The sequence below is a fragment of the Zootoca vivipara genome, chromosome 3, assembly GCF_963506605.1.
Source record: "Zootoca vivipara chromosome 3, rZooViv1.1, whole genome shotgun sequence".
NCBI lineage: Eukaryota > Metazoa > Chordata > Lepidosauria > Squamata > Lacertidae > Zootoca > Zootoca vivipara.
The window spans coordinates 29,393,940-29,417,057 of NC_083278.1; the positions used below are offsets into that span (position 1 = coordinate 29,393,940).

Here is a 23,118-nt window from a genome sequence, read left to right on the forward strand (position 1 = left end):
TTAAGGCATTATTCTCAAGCGTCCAGTAGTCTAACACGCAGCCCTGTACTCTGGGACTCAGCTGCACAGCTGCAGACAGAGCCTGCTGCCCCGAGCGGAACCTCGGCTGAGCGGGCAGCGTTGCGGACCGGAGGACTAAAGCGGTGGGCACGGGGATGGGGAGTGCGCAGGCGCCGTGAGCCCAGTGACGCGTCCTGCCCTTTACCGCTGCCCAGGCGTTGCCAGCAGACACGCGAACATGGCGGCCTTCTCAGGTACGTGGAGAAGCTTGGGGGGGGGGGGAATGGGGAGGCGGGAGGAAGAACGGAAGCTTGGGGGGGGAGTTGCCTTCCTCTGGGTTCCGCTTGGACTTAAAAGCTTTACCCCCCCCTCCCGGATTCCGGGGAGCCCCTTCATTCCTGTAAGAGCCAGCCCTCTTTCGACCCAGAAAGGTTGGGATCCAGCTAGATCCCAAATGGAAGGGGACACCTGGCTTGGCCTGGGCGGAAAGCATCCAGAAGGATCCAGGGGTCTTCGTAGACACTGTAAGCTGAACGTAAGCAAAACAGTGTGGTGATGCTGCAGCAAAATAATCATCATTATCCACTTTACCGCTTTGGCTCTTTACAGCCTATCGACCTCCCGCCTCATGGCTTTCAAAATTAACCTTTATATCATTCCATTTTATACGTTTTCCAGTTCTAATTACACTCATTACAAATTAGCTCAAAATTTAAATAAAAAGAGAAAGATAGAAATTTTCTCATTACAAGTCTTCAGACAACCCTGCTAGTGATGTTAATTGCTTACAATAATATTTCAGATGTCGTATAAATTTACTCCAGTCCTTTTGGAAGACTTGATCGTGCTTGTTTCGGATTTTACAATTTAAAGTACTCATTTATATATCCTTAAGGTGACTTCCATTCTTCTCTTTCCATGGTTCATTTTACAAATCATAAATCCCTTAATATTTTACAAAAACTCTACCGTTCAATATTCCCTTATTACATCCATCAACACTTATTTACACTGTTGAATTTATTTTAATGCTGCCAGCATGAAAACACTGAAAAGGCTAAGGCTATTCTAGGCTGCATCAACAGAAGTCTAGTGTCTAGGTCAAAGGGAAGTAATAGTCCAGCTTGATTCTGCCTTGGCCAGACCACACCTGGAGTGCCGTGACCAGTTTTGGGCACCACAGTTTAAGAAGGGTGTTGGCAAGCTGGAATGTGTGCAGAGGAAGGTCACCAAGAGGATCAAGGGTCTGGACACCAAGCCTTATGAGGAACGGTCGAGGGAGCTCAATTTATTTAGCATGGAAAAGAGGAGATATGATAGCCATTGTCAAGCATCTCAAGGGCTGTCACATGGAAGATGGAGCAAGCTTGTTTTCTCCTGCTCCGGAGGGTAGGACCCAAAGCAATGGATTCAGGTTACAAGGAAATAGTTGTGCCTGGTGTTTAGTCAGAATCTTTCTGGCAATAAGAGCTGTGCGACAGTGGAGCAGACACTCATGAGAGGTGGGAAAATCTCCTTCCTTAGAGGTTTTTAAGCAGAGGTTGGGTGACCATCTGTCATGAGTGCTTTAGCGGAGATTGCTACATTGCAGGAGGTTGGCCTAGACGAGCCTCAACTCTATGATTCTATGCATGTTTATATGGGAGTAAGTCTCACTGCATATAATTCTCCTTTCTTCTCAGTATACATACTTAGGATTTGCTGTGTTTTTTCTTCTTTTGGTTATTGCATTTATATAGCGTGACTTTTCCTTCAAGAAGCTCAAGGTGGCATACATGGTTCTCCTACCCATAACATGGACTGCTAACACTTTTGTTGGTTTAATTTTCTTGCAGAGATGGGTGTGATGCCAGAAATTGCTCAAGCTGTAGAAGAGATGGACTGGTTGTAAGTATGACACACACACCCATTTATGTGTAGCCTTCCAGAGTTGTAATCAATAATACTGCAAATGGTGCTTCTGGAAATCTTGCCATGTTTCAATGGAAGTTACTTATGATAGTGAAGTTACCATGCATGCGTGGTGAATAACCTCTGCTGATGTTTGACTCTAGCACCCACTATACCAAAAAAAAAATCTGATTCAGATTGTAAAATGCATGTACAAAGCTAATTTGAGTATTGCAGACAGAATTCTTGTATTGCAGCACTGTGCAAATTAAGAGCAGGGGTTTCCCCTGCTACATTCTTGTTTTTCTTTTATATAAACACCCTGATAAATGCCACATTATTACAGCTTGGGCTTTGTTACCTTTTTTTTGTAGGCTTCCTACAGATATCCAAGCAGAGTCCATCCCGTTAATCTTGGGAGGTGGTGATGTACTTATGGTATGTATATTTGTACACCCAGAAGCCATTCTGGCTTGTAAGCAGTATATACCAGTTAAAATATAATAATTTTGCCACAGTCTGTTTTATAGACTAGTATTGTTCCCTATGACCCTCATTATTTGTGCAGCACTATTATAAGCATGCTTACTCAGAAGTAATGAGCACATGAAGAAGGAAGGTCTTGTATATTTATGTTGCTAGAAGACACTGCCTAAAATCAAATCCTCTTTGAAATTACTGCTCTTCATTCCCTATGTATGTGGCACATTATGCCTTAGCTGCTACTCTTAATGCCCACATAGAACAAACGTTATGTTTGAGTATTATTTTATTATTCAATAAATATGGGAGAGAGTTCTCCCTGTATTTTAATAACACAAAAGGATTAAACTTGTGATTTATTTGCTGTAGAGGTAACCATTGTATCTTAATTTTCTCATCAAATCTCATTTCTACACAGGCTGCAGAAACTGGGAGTGGAAAAACTGGTGTAAGTGAAATTTACGTTCTTAAGTATAAAACAATTTTTGGACATACGTTCAGGTTGTGGACAGTTTTATCTTAAGTTTAAAGTACTCCATTAAATAGCAATAGATCCTGAAAGTTTTCTTAGCATGTTGACATAGAGTACTCAGAAACTGAACATTTGTTTTTTTCTTTGTTTAATCATAAGCATTTTGAAACCAGAGTCTAGAAGAAAATAATTGGTTCAGATTGTATAATTTAAATAAGCAACTTCATATTTCAGGCATTCAGCATCCCAGTTATTCAGATTGTTTATGAAACTCTTAAGGACCAACAGGAAGGCAAAAAGGGAAAAACCACTATAAAAACTGGTGGGGGAGGTAAGCCTTTTTCTAAAACATTCACTGTCCCAATACCTGAAACCTGATGCAAGTTGAATTTTACAAACGTAGTTTGCTTGTATATTTGAAACCGTGCCGATGGTAGGCAAGTTGAATGCATAATCTACAAAAATAGCTGTATTATCCTATCTACATCTAACTGGGCTAATTATCATTGTTGGAAACTTCTGCTATATTGATTGCTTCCTATATTCCTTCCCTGTTTTGGCTTCATGTGATAGTCACTCAGTTAAAGTGGATAACTGGCAACTTTAATTCTAAATACAAAAGAATTCAATAAATTCAATTGAAATCAGTGGAATTAACATTTTTAATTGATATCACAATTTTATTTCCATTGTGATATCAGTAATACCTGTGTAGTATGTAAATACCAATGGTTTGAATCTAGGGGTGTTTTATATGAAGACACCTGCCAAACATGCTGCAATTGTTCAACAAATAGAAATGTGGCGTCCTACCAGTTCATAGTATGATATAGCTGTTTTTTCTTCTTCTCAACAGTGCTCAACAAATGGCAAATGAATCCATATGACAGAGGATCTGCTTTTGGTAAGTTTGATATTAACTTTTCTAGCAATGAAACAGTGACTAGCTGAAAATCAAGCCCAAAACATAGGTACGTTTCATCACTATGGCTTGGGTCTGAGGTAAGATGATCTGAAAATCCTCTGTGTGCCTTTCTGATCTTTAGAGGAATGACATACATATAACCAAATTAAATTTTACCCATTGGTGTCACTAGAGAAGCTCGACTATTGTTTATTATTATTATTATTATTATTTGATTTCCAACAGTATGTCTAAGCCTAGCAGATTGGACATGGGGTACATATTCCTGCAGATCTTAGCACTTACACAAAAAAGAGGAAATCTTCATGTGATATGAAGATGCCATTGCAGATTTTAAAACTGTTCAAAGATCATGAGAGGGTGATGGGTTGAGTCTTTGGAGTTGTACAGTAATTTGCTTCATGTGTCTACAAAATGTTACCATGTGAGTTTGAGGGGGGTTAAAAGAGGGTATAGTAGTAGTTGCTGTTTTTAAACTTGTTTGCTACACTTTTTACTTCTGGGCTGCTCTCAGTGGAATCAAAACATTTGATAGGACAGCTTTGAGGGGTGTCTTTGATTCTTGTCAGATGATGCATTAACTTTGTCAACACAAGGAGATGATTACACATATCCGTAGCTTTGTTGTTTTTCTCACGAGAGTTTGTACACAGCTATTTTTTGCAAGGTTTGCTGTCTTTACATAAAGCTGGTATTTTGTATCTGTGACTGTAAGAGGTCTTCAGGGTTTTCAGATATGTCCTTTCTGTTGTTCAGCTATTGGGTCTGATGGTCTGTGCTGCCAAAGCAGGGAGATAAAGGAATGGCATGGATGCCGATCAACGAAAGGCGTGACTAAAGGTACCAAAACTACAGCAGTGGTTGTGTGCATATGTAAAGTTCGTTTTTGAAATAAGAATGCCCCAAATAAACATTTACTTTCTTGTCTTGTCTGCCTTCAGAATACTGACAACAGATTTAGGCAAACAGGCATTTTACATGGTAGCCAACATCACCCAGTTGGCTAGTTCATTTTGAGACTAAAAGAACTTTTTGTTTGTGCCAGCTGAAATGGTTATTTTTAATATTAAGTCAAATATATCTCTTCTTTATTGAAAAGCTAGTGAAGCTGAAATTAGTTACATGTAAATGTTTCTAAAATGTTCTAGGGAAATATTATTATGAAGTATCCTGTCGTGACCAGGGTTTATGCAGAGTTGGGTGGTCCTCTTTGCAAGCGTCATTAGATTTGGGTGAGTATTTACATCAGGAACTACACTGAAATCTAGGTTACCTGCTAGCAGTCACTGATTCTTCTTGCTTATTAAGGGCATCCCTTCTTATTGCAACGAAATAACTACAATGCTGGGGTGGGGGATTCTCTGCTCAAGCTTAGAAATCAGGCTAAAGGACATAAGGTTTCATTTAAAAAATGGTTCTGTTCCTTTCATAAAATAATCTAAAACTGATCATCTGTAGAGCAGCACCAAATTTTGACATTCAAATATTTAGGGGACATGGAATATGCTTTCCTATGCAGGCATACTACCTTAATAATCTTGCCTGCCATTTTTGCAGATCTGATATGTGGCTGCTTCAGTACCATTCTCAGCATTTGTTTTACTTATGTGACCATCCGATCAGGGATCAGTAATAACTGTGGCAACATCACAGCAACATCAGTCAGATTTTAACACCTGATCTAACAGATTAAGCAAAGCCTGCTCGTCGTTCTTACTCTGAACTGCGGCTTTTCTTGTGTCCCAGCACTTCACGGCAAGATTTTCTGCTTTGCATTACTTATGCATCACTAGTTGTGGCAGAATGTGGGTGTGCATCCCCATCCACGCTCTTCTGAAAGTAATCAACTGTGTAGCGCTGGATCAGGTGAGAGATTGGCAGCCTCGTTGCCCATTCGCCAGGGATCTGTTCCTTGCTTCTCTTCAGCAGAAGAGGAACAGAATATTACCGGGGAAAGAGGCTGCTTTTATGGAGGGTTCAGAAACCGCTCCCAGTTTCAGCGTGATGCTAATCAGTAGTGCACAGTTTAAAAAACTTTTTCTGTCCTTGTCTCAAAGGGGTTTTTTCAAAGAGGAAAGCAAATTTCTAGTGTGACAGCAATCCAAAAAGTATATGGTCTGCTGCATTATAGCATGATCACTGCTGCGCTATGAACCCTTGCTTATCTTCCAAAAGTATAGTTAGGAGATAGCGGAGAATGGTTTGATTCTAATATTTAAAGAAATAATTCATATTGTTTTATGATTTGTTGTTATTATTTTTAGGTACTGACAAGTTTGGCTTTGGCTATGGCGGAACTGGAAAGAAATCTCATAACAAACAGTTTGATAGTTATGGGGAGGTATGTTTTTCTTTTTCCATTTTACCAAAGAATAGAATGATTAAATGATGTAGTGAACCAACAATGAAATGCATAAATGTAGGTTAAATTCATGTAGCTCTCAAAGGGAGGAAAGAACAAATGGTTTTAACAGAAATGTGCATGGTGAAGTTTGGTTCGATGAGCATTAATATTCTGTGGAGTATAACTGTTGGACTTAAGCTAACTTGGACAGGTATATGGGCATGTGGTAGTCATGAGAATAGCCTGCCCATTGTAATCATTAGCGACAACACCCTGAGTTGGGTTGATTGTGTGCGTTCAGTTCTGACATTCCAGTGGAAATGTTGCATTTGGAGTGTTTGCAGTGGTAAGCTGAAATAGAAATCCTTGCTATGGCATCATATGCTCATGTTTGTTTTGTTTCATTGGAGAAGCCACTGAGTGTCAGCTGCAGTAGTGAGACTTTTAGGTGGCTACCTGTTGTCCAAATAGTCATGTATGGTTTTGCTTCCCCTGAAAATCCATAATTCCCAACTAATTTCACACAAACTATCTAGAGATCTTCAGAAGTTGCGTTATCCATTTAAAATCTCCTCCTTGGTGTGGGTTGGAAGCTGGCGGGTACTGGTATTCTGCAAGTTTATTTTACACCTCCAACAAAATTCAGTATTGATAATTAGAGATACTTTTCTTTCCCTTTATATCCACCTTCTAAAATGGTAAGGTGGCCAACAGTAATTAAAACAAGCATGTCTGAGGATAGGACTAATAGCTTTAGTGGCAGTAGCAGTTCTGTCTTCATTACAATACAACTGATAAAATTCGTTCTATTGAGTAGATTTTTTAATATTTATGTATAATACTTTTGTGTGATCCATAACTATTTACAAAAGGCTTGGATCCAGTGAAGTGCTGTTAGAAGGGAGTTGGTGGAAGGAGACTTTCCGGTCCCTCTTATCCGGGAGCGCTCCCCCCCACCAAAAAAAACCCCACTTCTCCTGAGAATTGGGGGACCATCCTGAATGAGATGAGCTGTGGTGATACAGAATGAGGACTGCTGAAAATAGAGCAAATGCACCTTCAGTGAGCAGAGGGGAGCCCCTGCTCACAGAATGTGCCTCCACTCAATTTTCAGTGACCTTCACGTCTTCTGGGCATAGCCCTTCTTTTCAGGATATACTTGCAGGGAGGAGGCTGGCAGAGGGACCTGGAGCAGGAAAATCTCCTTCAGGCATAGGCAAACTCGGCCCTCCAGATGTTTTGGAACCACAACTCCCATCACCCCTGACCACTGGTCCTGTTAGCTAGGGATGATGGGAGTTGTAGTCTCAAAACATCTGGAGGGCCAAGTTTGCCTATGCCTGATCTCCTTCTACCAGTGCACTCCTGCACTTTCCAGTATCCAAGCCAAAAGTATTTAAGCCATTGTGATAAGTAATGTGCTTGATACAACTGCTGATGCTTTATATTTCCTGTGAAACATACCACTTTCAATCAACCTTAATTTTATTATTATTTCTTTTGGTAGGAATTCACTATGCATGACACAATAGGGTGTTATGCAGATGTTGATAAAGGGCAAATCACATTCTCCAAAAATGGTAAGTGGTCTACTCCACCCCACTCCATTTAAGTAACGGGTTAAATTCATTTTAAAAAACAGTAAACATAATGCTTTATTTCCCCCCCCCCCCAGGCAAGGACCTTGGACTTGCGTTTGAAATCCCACAGCACTTAAAGAACCAAGCACTCTTTGCAGCCTGTGTCCTAAAGGTAATTTCTGACTTTTTCCAAAGCATATGAGACTCATTCTAACTGATTAAAAAATATGCATACTCTGCTTCTATCATGCCAGACCCTCATTCCATTTCATCAAGCATTGCTTATGGAACTTCAAGAAGTTCCACATGGCACAGTGAGGGTGGTGTTGCTGGAAATTTCAGGTCCTAAGCTTCCATGGAATTAGCTACATGGCTTTTTTTGGATCCAGGGCCTTGGGTAATGTCATTGTGCTGGCAAAAGTACCTTTTGATTTCAAGCAGGCTGTCACTGTTTAAAGATGAAAGCTGCCTTATTGATGCTCTAAACAGGTGAACCACTTCTCCTTAAAGGGCTAGCTTTAACACCTCACTCTAACTTGCAGCAAACATTGTGTGACTTTTCTATAAATTCCCATTGCCAATCTTTACGCAAGCTTTTATGTTGTGTGTGTTCTTTTAGAACGCTGAATTGAAATTCAACTTCGGCGAAGAAGACTTTAAATTTCCACCCAAAGACGGCTTCGTTGCTCTTGATAAGGCTCCCGAGGGTAACTCTGTAAAATCCCAGCATGCAGGTACGCTCGGAGCCACCATAAGAAATATTTCATATCACATAAAGTTAAAAGCTTGGAAAGGCTATTTGAGACAGTCCCGTCTGGGTAGGGGGGGGGAGATAAATATGTGTCCAGACGTCAACTCGGTACTAAGGCAACTTTCTCAACATTTCCCATTTCAGGAAGTGCACAAGTAGCACAAACAAAGAATCAGCCAAATGCTCCCAAAGCCTTGATTGTGGAGCCTTCCAGGGAACTGGCAGAGCAGACTCTGAACAACGTGAAACAATTCAAAAAATATGTTGATAATCCTAAATTAAGGTACAATAAAATTGGGACTGGGGGAGTCATAGGGTGCCGCTGAAATCCCCGTGATTCCGTGCACAGTCATGCTCTTGCTCTGCCGGATAAGGTGATTTAATGGCACGAAATGTAATCTAATGCATGTTGCTTTCAGGGAACTCCTAATTATTGGTGGAGTTGCTGCAAGAGAACAACTTTCTGTATTGGAGCAAGGGGTAAGTTTTAATTGCTCTTAGTTTGCATATCTACAAACATATCTATTTCATTTCTATAAAAAAAGGTGCACAGATGAACTCAAGTGAGTGTGTCTTTAAAAAAAAAAGTATGACCCCCATTGCCTTTTCACTGCACGATGTCTATGGAAACACAAAAGCTTGTGTTTTGGTATTATTTTGATTGATGGATTGTTTATTGAAGTGGAAAGTGCTTTGTGACTGTGTGTGGTACAAAGCAGTCTATAATTTTGGGGAATAAATAAAAGCAACATAAAACTGCATTAAAGCAATATAGCTGTTGGTTGAGAAATCAGTAGTTTAGCTGATTGTGGCTTTTTAAGTATCATGAATGAGATAAAGAGTTGTTAAGCACTATGTACAGTTAATGCCTCTCTTGCAATACAGTGGTACCTCTGCTGACGAATTTAATGCGTTCTGAACGCACATTCGTAAGTCAAAAAAAATTGTAAGTCGAATCCCATAGGTACCACTGTATTTGTATAGACCTTTAAAACGACCCTTAAAGTTTTATCTAAGCAATAATTTCTGTGTGTACATAATGTGTTTCAGACATAATCTAAAATGCTTGAAAGAGAAAGACTTCCTTATGGCTAGATTCCAAATGTTAGTGTTTTTGTATTATTTTCTCATAGACACAGTGTACTATTGCACTATTTACATTTTACAGGTGGACATAGTTGTGGGAACTCCTGGAAGACTAGATGATCTTGTGTCAACTGGAAAACTGACTTTATCGCAAGTTAGGTTCCTGGTTCTTGATGAGGCTGTAAGTGTATAGAACTTCTTTTTTGAACAGCATATTTTTAAAAGTTTTATACAACATGCCCCATGCACTGGTGGATTACCCCTCTTTCTGGGAGCCTTCTCCTCCCAAAATGTGTGAGGCTTCTTGGACCTTCCAGGGAACAGCAGTGTTGAGGAATTGTCAAAAATTCCTTCCCTGACAGAAGGGAAGAGACATCAGTTGGATGCCAACCCTCAGGCTTATGCTTGGGACTCTGGCCTACGTGACTTGTTGGCAAATGCATGGGGCAGACAAGCACTTGAAAGTTGGGACCCTGCATGTCCTGGCAAGATCCCCTGACTCGAAATAGCCTAGTGTGCAACTACCATTGGTTTTCTGAGCCCCCTCTCATCTGACTCTCAAAGTGAGTGCAGAACAAATAAGAGAATTGCAACTGGTCAGCGGATGACTTCCATCTGCCCCTGTTTACATTTTCATCTCTGTCAAAATACCTTCATAGCCTATTCCAACCAGAGGAGGAGTTGATGGGTTTAGCAAACCCCTGTAATTAGTCAGGAGGACTGTTTGTTGAATAGTTGGATCTACTACATACTTTTATTTCAGCTTTGAAACCCGTGGGTAAAATACCTTAATGAGACTGTGTAATTCTCTTTTTGTACAGGATGGCCTTCTCAGCCAGGGGTATTCAGATTTCATAAACAGAATTCATTCTCAGATTCCTCAGATAACTTCAGACGGGAAGAGGCTGCAGGTATGAGGTTCGCTTTAAGGTTTCCTAGTTGACCTTTCCCCAAAACTTAGCATAGCTGTTGTATGTAGCAAACGTTGTTAGCTCAAGCTTCAACATCTCGAAGGGAACTTAAAAACTGTGCACAATGTTTTCTGAGCCAATGTGAACTAGGAACTTGCACAATTTAGTTTCTATTGCTCTAGCTGAAATAATAGATTTCATAATAAAATAGTGTGAAGGGTAAACAAAAACTGAGAACACTTCCATGTGTCTACTCAAATTGATGGTGTCCTTAGGTTCCTGCTGTTTGGCAGTGAATGAAAAGCGAAAGCCAGGAAAGTAACACTAGCAAGAAATTGATCCAAACTTCTGGAGGAAAAGATGATTGTTGAGAAGCCTTGCTGGCTTCTTTCTTCTCTCTCCTTTTCTTTCTGTCTTATATTCATGCGCCACAAGGCTAACCTTTATGAATGGAAGACTTTACACACACACACACACACACAGTATACAATAACAGGATTTTGCATTTTACTCATTTATTTGTCTGCATTTCAGTGTCCCAGTGTTGTGCTTAAGCATCCATGTCCCTTCCAATAACTTGCCTAGGCATTCTGCCAAATGCCTCAGTTCTTAATGTGGAGATTCCCCATACATCACTCCCAGTTCACCAGATATAAATGGCTGAGCAGCTGATGCTTCCGCCAGTATTTGTCTTGACTAAAAGAGGTTTATTTTGTAAATTCTACAGATTGACAGAAGTCGAGAACTGTAATCGCAGAGGGGCTTGTGACATGTGCAAGCAACCCTTTTCATCTCTGCTTGTTTGTTGTTGTTTTTAGGTGATTGTGTGCTCTGCAACTCTGCATTCGTTTGATGTGAAGAAATTATCTGAAAAGATCATGCACTTCCCCACTTGGGTAGATTTGAAAGGAGAGGATTCTGTCCCGGATACAGTGCACCATGTTGTTGTCCCTGTAAATCCGAAAAATGACAAATACTGGGAAAAGATTGGTAAAAACCACATCAGGGTAAGTAGTACAAAATATATTGGAATAGACAGAATTGTTAAAAATTCTGGATTATGGTTTCAAGGAGCACACAAATGTTTAAATTGGAATTGTGGAATAAAGAAGAAATGGGATTTCATAACTCAGATTATGAATGTTAAGAACGTTGTGAAATTCCCGTTTCAGCTTGAAATGTAGTTCAGGAACTCAAAACTCGTTGGACATATTATAGGATGTGTGGTGGGCCTTGCAACCTTTTTATTTTACTGTAATAATGTCCTATTTCCTTGCTGAGGTTGGGAGGTTTGGTGTGGCTGATTGACATCTGATCCTCAAATAAAATGTGTTGGAGGGGATTATTGGGTTGTTCTTGTTTTTATTACGTGTTTTGTGGTTTGTTTGTTTTTTTGTGAACAGCTCTGAGACCTGGATGCCTGTGTTTGGCTGCATCATTTCAATTTCAACCTTAAGATTGGGCTACAAAGCCATGTGGCTGCAGATAACTGTTTTTAAGGATTACTAAACAATGAAATATAAATGACTGTGTGCTTTCTGCAGCCCTGCATTCTTTTGCATTAGCTCTGAATGCCTTTGGTCATTTTTAACATTTCAAATTTTACTTTTCAGACTGATGAGGTGCATGCAAAGGACAATACAAGACCTGGTACTAATTCTGCAGGTAACCAATCATTTGGTACACACATAGCTCAGTTGGTTAGTGTGTGATGTTGATAACACTAAGGTTGCAGGTTCGATCCCCATAAGGGAAAGCTGCATATTCCTGCTTTGCAGGGGGTTGGACTAGATGATCATCAGGGTCCCTTCCAACTCTGATTCTTTTGTATTTGTAGAAGCCAATGGCTTTAGCAAAGTTCTCCAGTAAAGGAGAAGCTGCATGAATCAATAAAGCAACATCACTTTATTTCAGTACTAAGATCTTGTTACACTTAACCAAGGCAGGGGGCTGAATCTTTGTATAGCCAAATAAATAAAAAATCTCTCAAGATGAGACTCACCAAATGGAAATTTTTAATGCCTTTTAACCAGCATTTCTTAATTAAGTTTTAGAACATAGGTGAAATCTATGGCTATCATTCTAGAAGGATGAGTTGCCTCATCAATTCAATGTTGTACATGGTGTCAGAATAAACGGTCATTTTTCAGTGTATGCATGCTTAATACAGTGTGTAGGAATAATTTATCTTCTTCTTTAGAGATGTGGTCAGAAGCGATTAAGATTTTAAAAGGAGAATACACTGTCCGCGCCATTAAGGAACACAAGATGGATCAAGCAATAATCTTCTGCAGAACCAAGATAGATTGCGATAACATGGAGCAATACTTTGTGCAGCAAGGAGGAGGTAGTAATTTCATGCCTGTTAGTCTTCATTTTGTCTATTTGCAAGGTGATACCAGTTTGTAGATCTTTCCTCCAGGTTTGATTGATTGGTTCCAAATGGTAGTTTTTCATCCTGGATATTTTCCATGATGGTTAGCTTTCCTCCTGCTTCCGCTGTGTACATGTAACGCCTTCTCAAAGAACTAGAGGCAGTGGTATAGCTCAGTTATAGCCCTAAAAAAAAACTCCCTCACAGTAATGAACTACCTTGAAGATACTTTTTAAAAGTTTTGCTTAATTAAACTAACTTGACCCGAAAATCTCCATACGTGGTTACTCTCCTCTGTTAATTTGCATGGCAGTGGAGGAAGTCTGCAGTTAGAATTGTTGCATGTTCCTTTGGATGGCAGTTTAGTTTGGTCAGCATATTTATAAATTTGTTCGGTTTTCTATTTTCTGTTTTTCTACTTTATTTCATATTGCCCATTTCACACAACACAGTGTGCCAAACTTTGACTTGCAGCTGCTCTGCTTTTCTGATCCTTTTTGCTGCCAAGTTTAGCTTAGTGTGTCATGCAAACCATGAAAACTGCCATCTAATACAAAGGTTGTATAAAGATTTTTTTTAAAAGACTAAAACAAAAAAAGAAATTCCACCTTTCCCCCAGTGCAAGCTGTCTGTTTTAAATCTAGTGCCACATCACGTTTGCTTTAAGATAAAGCTCTCTTGCATACTTCTTCATATCTAGCTATCCTTATCTTCAGAATTTGGTAGCAATATAGCAATATATGAGAGTCCTAATATGCTGGTTTTGTTTGGTTTTAAGGTCCAGATAGGAAAGGACATCAGTTCTCATGTGTCTGCCTGCATGGTGACAGAAAGCCTCATGAAAGAAAACAGAATTTGGAGCGCTTTAAGGTAATGGTTAGGGCTGTGATGTTGAATAGGCTAACCCAGTAAAAAAAAATATTTGTTTAAGGGGGGATTTTAAATGGTGAGGCTATGAGATATAGCTTTCTGTTAGGGAAAAAAAAGGAAAGATATCCTTCTAAGCACAAATAGTAGTTGTGTTTCTTACGATTAAATTGTAATTTGCAATTTATTCAGTCTTTTTAAATGGCATCTATATTTGAGGGTTATTTAGTATGCCACTATATTTTAGTTCATTTGGTAGAAAGGAAGTAATCAGTTAGAAAAAGGGTAAACAGGTCTAGTAATTACATGTAATCTTAGATCATTTATTAATTATTTTATACAGCAGTATAAACAATATAGTTTTTTTGTATTTTAATATTTCTTTTGGAAGCCGCCCAGAGTGTCTGGGGAAACCCAGCCAGATGGGCGGGGTATAAATAATAAATTATTATTATTATTATTATTATTATTATTATTATTATTGTCGCCGTCATAATTGGGAAAATACAAAAATATCAATAAGGCATGGTTCGTTCATTTTTAGTTCATTTAGCTTCAGAGCTAATAAAAAGAGAGCAAAAACAGACAGCAAATGATACGAATCAGTCATCATTATTGGGAAAACCAAAAATCAATAATCATGCATAATTAGTTCTGGAGATTCTTAAAGAAAAGAGAGAGCCAAAAACAGAGACAGGAGATGTAAACAATATAGCAAGAGGATTGAACAAATAGATTACTACTGTTCAAATTTTCCTAGGATTACATGTGGCTGAACTGTTAGCTAAGATTTTATACCCTATTTTTCTTTTCCTCTTTCCCTTTTGGTAAAACTGCAGCAGAGTTTTGGGCTTTGTTAAAAACCCCATATGCACTGACACATCCACTCAATAATACTAGTATACTTTATAATCAATGCAGACAGTGAAGCCCCGTTGGATCCTAAGCAGTGAGCCTGTAGCATCTGTGTATTATCTACCAAGACTACTGTAGTTGGTCTGAGCAGTCGCCATAGCTTCTGTTCAGGAACTGCAACCCACGGGGGGGGGGCATATTGCTCCCATATCTGGTCATAGTCCAGTGGCAGCTTCTGCATTAGGCTAAACATTAGGATTCCAGTTACAGAGAGATGAGGACAGTGTTGTCCGTAGCATGGTTTGGGGAGAGTGGGTTATATTCTATTATTCAATTAGCAGAATGCTACACATGTAAATGGTGGTCCTGGTACTGTCAACAGGAGGCAGTTTTTACTTATTTACACTAGTTCCCCAACCCCCAAAGAAATCTTCTCCAGAGGGCAGGGGGACAGTTGGGAATTGGATTGGAAGTGGTGGGGGGAGAGAGAGAGGGGGAGACCAACCAACCAACCACCTCCCCTGTTAACAATACCATTTGGTCAAAGGCCCTTCCATTCATAGAAGGACTAAATTTGTGCACAGACAGGCACCTTTTTCTCTGACCCCGTGTCTTTCCTTTGAATGTGTCTTTTAGTTGTAGGTGATGCCTTTAAACTGAAATAGTTATATGTGCATGAACTTAAAATAAATGGCTGTTTAACGAACTTCTCTGTTTAGAAAGCAGATGTCAGATTCTTGATCTGCACTGACGTCGCCGCTAGAGGAATTGATATCTCTGGTGTTCCTTATGGTAAGAACTGAAAACTCTCACTAGCAAGTAACTGTTTGTTGATGGCAAATCTGAACACCTATTTAATCCTCTCTCTTTCATGTTATTTAAATAATAATAATTATGGGCTCAAACCCATTTTCAAGTAAATATTCATAATCCCATAGAATTCAGTGGGAGAGTTGGGCACAGGCTGATTCTCTCCCGTTAAAATCAGCAAAACTTAAAAGTGCTTAACTTGGAAGAAGGGCTGTATGTCAGTGGTAGAGCATCTGCTCTTCCTGAAAAAGCTACTAGGTTTAATCACAGGATCTCTAGGTAGAGCTGGAGAAAACTTTTTCTGAAGTCCTGGGGAGCTACTTCCAGTCAACATAGATGTAGATGAATTCACTGCCTGATGCTCTTAGCCCTGCCTGGGTTACATTACACATATAAGGAAAAAGCCAAACAGGTGGGAAAGGTGAAAGAAAAACGTAATATGGGAAATATATGCAGTTTTCCATAATTTATCATTTCACCTAAATAAATTGTGTGCAAAATGTTTTTTAACAACTCAGCATCTACTCTTTCTCTTTTGATCAGTTATCAACGTCACACTTCCGGATGAAAAACAGAACTACGTCCATCGGATTGGCAGAGTGGGAAGAGCTGAACGGTATGCTTTCAAACCTTTCTTATCCCATTTTATTCCTTTTTATACCGGAGTCTATTAACTAAAATATGTGTGTGTTTCAGGATGGGTCTGGCTATTTCTCTTGTGGCAACAGAAAAAGAAAAGGTAAGTTCTACTTTCCCGAGAGGGAAAGAGGGAATATGCAGAGGGAATGTACAGCAAATAAGATCTCTTTGTCTTTTTACTGTCTTAATTTTGTGCACCTATATGCAATGTATATATCTAACCTTTCAGATCCAAAGTTGCCCCACAGTGGCTGATAAAATCACAAAGAACAGTCCGCATAGCCATTAAGAATTTAGGTTTTCCATAGTACTTAACTCAAAGTCAAGTCAGAAATTTTGATACTGCTACAATTTTATTTGATGTTTTAAAGGGGGGGAGGGTTCCTTAATAATGCTTGTGGGTTTTGCCTCCTAACATGTTGTTCAAACTTCTTACCTAGGTTTGGTATCACTCATGCCCCAGTCGAGGAAAAGGTTGCTATAACACCCGACTGAAGGATGAGGGTGGTTGCACCATTTGGTACAATGAGATGCAGGTAACTTTTTTCACCACTAAAAGCCCTTGTTTCTTACTTTGCATCTCTAAAATCAGGCCAACTTGATGTCAGACCCTCGAATGAGTTCATGGTCGATCTTTAAACTCTGGCCTTTCAAATACTAGGGTCCCCAAGCTGTTTTAAGGTTTCGAATGCTAGTACTAACACCTGTGTACAACTTTTGCTAGCCTTTGATATTGCACGCAGTGGCAGAAGGTTGTGTTAAGACTCTCTATGAATGCGCCAACATTAACTCCTAAAAGCTGGGGATGATCTTGCTTAAGTTTGAATTCCCATTGGGTAGCATCCAATTGTGTCACACAGTGAGTCTTCTCCTTCCCGCTGCAGTCTCTCCCCTGTGCCCCCCACCCCATTCTGCTGCAGAAGGAGAGGACAGAATTTCCCTCGTGCAGCATTATTATTATTATTATTTATTGAATTTATATACCGCCCTATACTCAGAGGACATTGGATATATCCCATTGATTTCAGCAGAGCTTACATTCTTAGCTTCTTGACCGGATCATGCTTGACATGAATAAAATGGTGTGCCTTCACCCGACCATCTTAATCATATGGCCAGGTTTCTTAATGGAATTACATTTCAATAGCATTGGTTTTAGACATTGGATGATTAGTGGACTTCAAATGCGCATTTGCCGCCATGAAGAATCAAGAACCATCTTTGTGTTTTGTTTTCCTTTGTATTCTCTTCCCTTAGCTGCTGGGTGAAGTAGAAGAGCATCTGAATTGTACCATTTCGCAGGTTGAGCCAGATATAAAAGTCCCAGTAGATGATTTTGATGGTAAAGTCACCTATGGGAAAAGGAGAGCTGCTGGAGGTAAGTGAAAAATTATTGAATAGAAAACTTGCTGCATTTTGGAATAGGAAACTGGGTTTTCTGGCCAGTTGGAATCTATTCTTTTCTTTTTTTTATTTTCTGTGGATTATTATTCTATGCATCCAGACTACTGCACACCCAGTGGAGCAGCAAGCTTGTTTTGAAACTTCAGGTCTCCTAATGTGATTTGATAGCAGCACGTGGGTTTACTATTTCACAAACTTTGCTGATCACCGCACAACCCTAAATCAGTTCTTTAGATTACATCCACCAGGGGGCAAAGGGTCTTTTTTAACAAATAAGTACGGTGGGAATAATCAATATTCTCAGCTCTTGTAGCTCAACCATAAGTAGGCAGGCAACCGTAATTTTAACTTTGGTTCTTTGGCAGGTGGATCTTATAAAGGCCATGTGGATATTTTGGCACCTACAGTACAAGAGTTGGCATCCCTGGAAAAGGAGGCACAGACATCTTTCTTGCACCTTGGTTACCTTCCCAATCAACTGTTTAGAACATTTTGATTTGGTGCCGAGGTGAGAGTTGGGTTTTAAGCTTCTAGCCTGGAAATGCGAAAATCCCTGTAGCAGTAGGACTATGTTTGCATATACAAATCTTGCATGCCGAGCAGTCTCTGAAAAAATGTAAACCCTGATGAATTAGCTATTAGCATTGATCTAATAAAAACGGAACTGCTTAGAACTATGTATTTGTGTGTTAATTGTTTTTTCCCCTACCCTACCAAGATATAGGCTTAGAATACCTGACATAAATGCAAGATCGCTATTGATATATGTCAGATGTTGTTGGACTGCAACTCCCAGCATTCTTGACCATTGATGATGCTGAAGGAAGCTTCATTCCAACCATGTCTGAAGAGCATCAGGTCCTCCACCCTGATGTGGATATATAGTGATTCTGTAAATCTTGAGGTTTAAAAATGTCAACTGTAGCCTTTATTTTGTTTCCATAAATTTGCTGAAATCTTAAATCTTGCCCTCTTGTAAATGAAAGGACTTTTTTTTTTTGCTCAGCAAAAGTGCTGTGAATTATCAGATGCACTGATGTGGAAGTGGTTGCTTTACTTTAAAAATGTATCTCCAAGGATTTCATTTAAATGCCATTGCTAGCTTAAGCTGAGAGCAGGGGTGCCAAAAAGGAGGATCTTAATGGAAGCACAAACTGAAATTGAATTTTGAACAGTGCTCTTCAGATGAATAAGAGAAGTGTATGGAGAAAGTTGTGGCTACAATGAATCGATCATTTTAAGTGTTTCTCCAAAGAGAACTTCAAGCAATATCTATCTTAGCTCACTGGGAGCCTGTACCTCTTTAAAACTTAGGTAGGGTTCTCAGAACTTTCTGCTTCACAGCTTCTTCTACACAAATGTGAAGAAGTGTGAGCCACAGCACTGACTTGTATGTGAAGTGCTTCAAGCTAAAGACAGACTGTAACTGTGTTTCGTTTTGTTGTTTCAAGTGAATAGGCCATTTATTCTGAGAGAAGGCTCATTTCGCCCTCAGCTGCATATGACTTAAGTTCTACGCTTGTGCTAAATGCATATATATATTTTAATCTGGCCCGAAAGCTGCACCAAGAATTGATCTCTCTTAAAAGTTGTACTTGGCTGGGCCAAAAATGGGACTCCAAAACAATCTTCTACAGATTGAAAACTAAGCCTGTGAGAAACCGTGTGGCCCTTACAGAAGTAGATCTTGAACTCCAGTCATTCCCATGCCAAAGTTAAGGCTTCTGTTTAAGCCATAGGTGGGGAAACTCTGGCCCAACAGCCGCAACAGCATTGCCAATGGTCAGGAAAGATGGGAGTTGTAGTCCAATGACTCGTGGATTCCCCAGCCTAATCTAGACTCATGGGGACGATCTGGAAACGAAGGAATGATTCAAACTTACAGACTTCATTCTGGTCACCAAATCAGGGTTTTGTGATTTATTTTTTAATGACCTTTTAGTACAGGGATCAGCAAACTTTTTCAGCAGGGGGCCGGTCCACTGTCCCTCAGACCTTTTGGGGGGCCGGACTATATTTTGGGGAAAAAAATGAATGAATTCCTATGCCCCACAAATAACCCAGAGATGCATTTTAAATAAAAGCACACATTCTAATCATGTAAAAACACCAGGCAGGCCCTACAAATAACCCAGAGATGCATTTTAAAGCACACATTCTATTCATGTAAAAGCATGCTGATTCCTGGACCGTCCGCGGGCCGGATTTAGAAGGCGATTGGGCCGCATCTGGCCCCCGGGCCTTAGTTTGGGGACCCCTGTTTTAGTACCTACATTAAGAAGTTTCAGCCTGAAAGAGTGGTATTCAACTAAGTTTTACTTAGAGAAGTTCCAGAGAAATTAATGAATGTGACTAAGTTAGGTCCAATAATTTCAATGGGTCCAGTCTTGGTAAAATTTAATTGAATACCACACCAGAAGTATATTTAAAGTAACTTCTCTGAATTCCCCCTTGAACCCTCCCAAAACCACTCCAGTGGTTTGGAAGGCCCTTCAGAACAGAATGGGAGGTGGTCTGGGGGCTGCAGGGGGGTGGGAGAATATGAACAACTTTATCTTCCCCTCCCTTTCAGCCACCAGGATCCTTCTACTGAATCCTAAACTTTTGATGGACAGAAGGAGCCATTGTGTTCATGGATGATGAGTTTAAAGGGGGGACGGGAACGACAAGAATGGAAATGTCATTTAAAGAAGCATGGTCAATTGTAGAATAAGTGTACACTTCAGTTGAACCTCAGAAAGAAATGTTGCGGAGAGTCATATTAGCAAAAAGAAAATCCATGCAAAGCCCCCAAATTGCACTGCTTTAAAACAAAAATAATTTCTTAGAATGCAGTTCATCTGTCATTTTTTTGCTGGTTCCTTGGGTAGAATTGGACTTTATAAATATATAAAGAGATCCAAGCATTCCGGCTTGTTGATTGGAGCCAGTTTTCCAGGGCTACCTAATTAAATTTTTCATTTCCTTCTCTCTTGCAATCTGCAGGCTGCCTCTTGATGGCACTAATGTTTCATTTTTCCTCAGAGTAAGAACACTGCCTCAGATAAGTTTACTCATACTTGGTAACAGTTCTACATTTCATGCTAACGTGTATAATAAAATCGGTAGCTTCGAGCTATTTTCTTAATTAAAGAGCTTGTGTGTATGGAGCGAAGATCTGCAATGTTAAGAATAAAATTCTGACTTAATAACTGACTTGTTGAATCATGTTGTAGCGGCTTGCAATTTAATCTAGTAAACTGTTTTATCTACCTCCCTCAAACACTGCCGAAGCTGCTAACCGAGAAAACCTGCACCTTTAATTTGTTGCCTTTCTGATGTTTTCATAGCTACATTTACATACTTGCATTTGCCAGCTGCTGAGAATTAGGCCTGAGCATGCTCAGCGGGTCCACAAGCCGTGGAATGTTGAGTCATTTGGGGGGAAAGCTAAATGGGAGAAAAAGAATCGGCATTCTTCAGTGCCTAACTTCTTCCGATATTCTGATGGAAGACAGGAGTGATAGCAGGAGCCCTGAACTGCAGCCCTCCTGCTGGGTGTTGCGCTGCCATACATTGTCATATGTCCTGCTAGTTTCTTTCCAACATGATCCTAAGTTTTTGCGCCAGTTATCTACCATAATTGTCAATTTTCCCATATGGGTTGGTGTGCATCAGTCTGAGCTCATTCAAGAAACGGCAGCCTGTTTTGGACTATTGGAATTAGTACATTTGCAAGGGGCCTCCCTTGAGCAGAACGGGACAAACCTCTGAGTAAAGTTAGGAGTACAGTGGTACCTTGGTTCTCAAACTTAATCCATTCGACTCCCGAAACCATTTGAAAACCCAAGACACGGCTTCCGATTGGCTGCAGGAGATTCCTGACCGCAATCGGAAGCCACAGAAGCTGCATCGGATGAAACTGTTCTTAACCTGAGATACCACTTTAACTAATGGGGCCTGCTGCGCTGCCGCCGCGTGATTTTTGTTCTCATCCTGAAGCAAAGTTCTTAACTCGAGGTACTATTTCTGGGTTAGTGGGGTCTGTAACCTGAAGCATCTGTAACCCGAGGTACCACTGTATGCTGTCACTGTACTTACTATTAGAGCCACAAAGCTAAGAAGGAGTGGAAAGGTCCTTGTTTTCCTCTCCCAGAACAGATTCCAGCAGCGGCTATTCCACCTTGCTGCTGCTGCCAGAAACACAGGGAAAGACTTTGGTACAATTTCCACCAGCCTCTTTGGAGCAGTATCACCTTCAGATCCCACTTAGTGGTCCCACTTAATTTACAACTATAAAATACTTTCCATGTAAAAAAACTAGGTAGCGTACGTTCTTCTGGCAAAAGGCTGCCAGAAAAAAGACTTTAGACTGAGCATTCTCTCCAAGTCAGCTAAACAACTTGGGAGTACTGCAGTTCAAGGTGATGGACCTCATACCGGTGTATTGACTAGCACTGATTTTGGGTCATCCTGTGGTAACATTGAGAAAGGTAGGAGAGGATATATTGATTAAATATTATTTGTCCTCGCTCACGCTAGTGAACAAGCAGCAGAGCACATTCCCTTGCAGATTGCTGGGAGCAAGTTGATGGATTCATTAGAATCCTTTAGCAATCCAGTCTGGATTGCTCCTGTTAAGTTTCCCCTTTATTTCCCTCTTAGATTAATAATAACACAACAGTCTTCTTTAAAAGTAAGAGTAAAGTTTACTGACATTTAGTTCACAGCAGTAATCTGAAGGCAGACTTTGTGGTTACAGTTAAATTTGTAGAGAAGAAAAGTCTGAGCTAGGCCTCAGACTTTCTACCTCGTGGCTTCCATCCTCTGTAAGGATGAGCCATGTGCTGGCTCGGAGCCAGAAGAGGAGGTCCAAGAGGAGAAGTCTGAAAAGAGAAAAATGGGAAAAGGGGAATATAACTCCGTGGCTAGCTCCTTTACAGGGTCTGTTGGTCACACCCATCTATCTGGTCACACACAAGGGGAGGAGGCTCCAGAACAATGACAGGAAGCCCTCCCTGTCTGGAGCCACATTCCGCTGTGTCCACTCTAGGCAACAGGAAAACATACTTGACTGCTTCAGTGAGGATACATCCCACACATCCTAGCAACCAGGGTTGCCGATATGGTGCCCTCCAAATGTGGAGCACAACTCCCATTATCCCAGACCATTCGCTGATACGGGTTGGACTCCCAACACATTGGCTACCCCTGTCCTAACAGATGTGAAGAGTCGGACTTAGGGTTTATCCACACTACTGCTTCCCACTGCTCAGTCGGGCAAACGGCAATTTGGGTTTCCCCAGATTGCCATTGGTTCTGATCGATCACTAAAGAATGGGTTTTCCCTTGGGAAGGAGCGGGGCAATGGGGAAATGGCGCAGGTGGGCATGTGGCTGACCCCTTAGTGTGGCTGTGAGGTAAGAAACGTTGCTGTGCTGAGAGCAGAGAAGCAGAGCGAGCGAGAACTTGTTGGAGACACTGCATTTCCCCTTGCCACAAACTTCCTGGTGTGCACACCCTGTTACCCAAGCTCCCATCCTTATGGTAACTCCCAACTCCCATGAACCCCAACTAGCATGGTAAAATGATAGGTGTTTGAGGGCTACAAGTATAGACCAACTCATTATATCACCTGCTGAGAGAGGGAAGGATGTGTGTGTTGCAACATACTGTAGCAACTGGGGGATAAGCAGGGCAGAATATCAGTGGTCTTTCGGAAAATTGGAGGGAGAGGCGGCAAAAGTG

At 40.5% G+C, this 23,118-nt stretch overlaps 1 protein-coding gene across 1 annotated transcript; it reads left to right on the top strand.

Annotated features, from left to right (window-relative positions):
- The first annotated feature begins 154 nt into the window (after nucleotides 1-154).
- On the top strand, nucleotides 155-22,106 carry DDX1 (DEAD-box helicase 1). The gene is made up of 26 exons (XM_035109822.2): nucleotides 155-254; nucleotides 1,836-1,887; nucleotides 2,265-2,328; nucleotides 2,792-2,821; nucleotides 3,080-3,176; nucleotides 3,702-3,749; nucleotides 4,527-4,610; nucleotides 4,919-5,002; nucleotides 6,035-6,111; nucleotides 7,622-7,694; nucleotides 7,790-7,866; nucleotides 8,314-8,428; nucleotides 8,590-8,728; nucleotides 8,865-8,925; nucleotides 9,614-9,712; nucleotides 10,353-10,442; nucleotides 11,261-11,449; nucleotides 12,056-12,107; nucleotides 12,643-12,789; nucleotides 13,595-13,686; nucleotides 15,258-15,330; nucleotides 15,892-15,964; nucleotides 16,045-16,087; nucleotides 16,428-16,523; nucleotides 17,245-17,365; nucleotides 17,757-22,106. The coding sequence occupies exons 1-26, from the start codon at nucleotides 239-241 to the stop codon at nucleotides 17,885-17,887; spliced, it is 2,223 nt and encodes a 740-aa protein (XP_034965713.1). The 5' UTR covers nucleotides 155-238; the 3' UTR covers nucleotides 17,888-22,106.
- The last annotated feature ends 1,012 nt before the right edge of the window (nucleotides 22,107-23,118 follow it).

Bases quoted from the DNA above. Each gene is read 5' to 3' on its own strand.
- DDX1 (XM_035109822.2), top strand. The intron at 2,822-3,079 runs GTAAGTGAAATT...TTCATATTTCAG, and splicing joins CTGGGAGTGGAAAAACTGGT to GCATTCAGCATCCCAGTTAT. The intron at 15,331-15,891 runs GTAAGAACTGAA...TCTTTTGATCAG, and splicing joins TATCTCTGGTGTTCCTTATG to TTATCAACGTCACACTTCCG.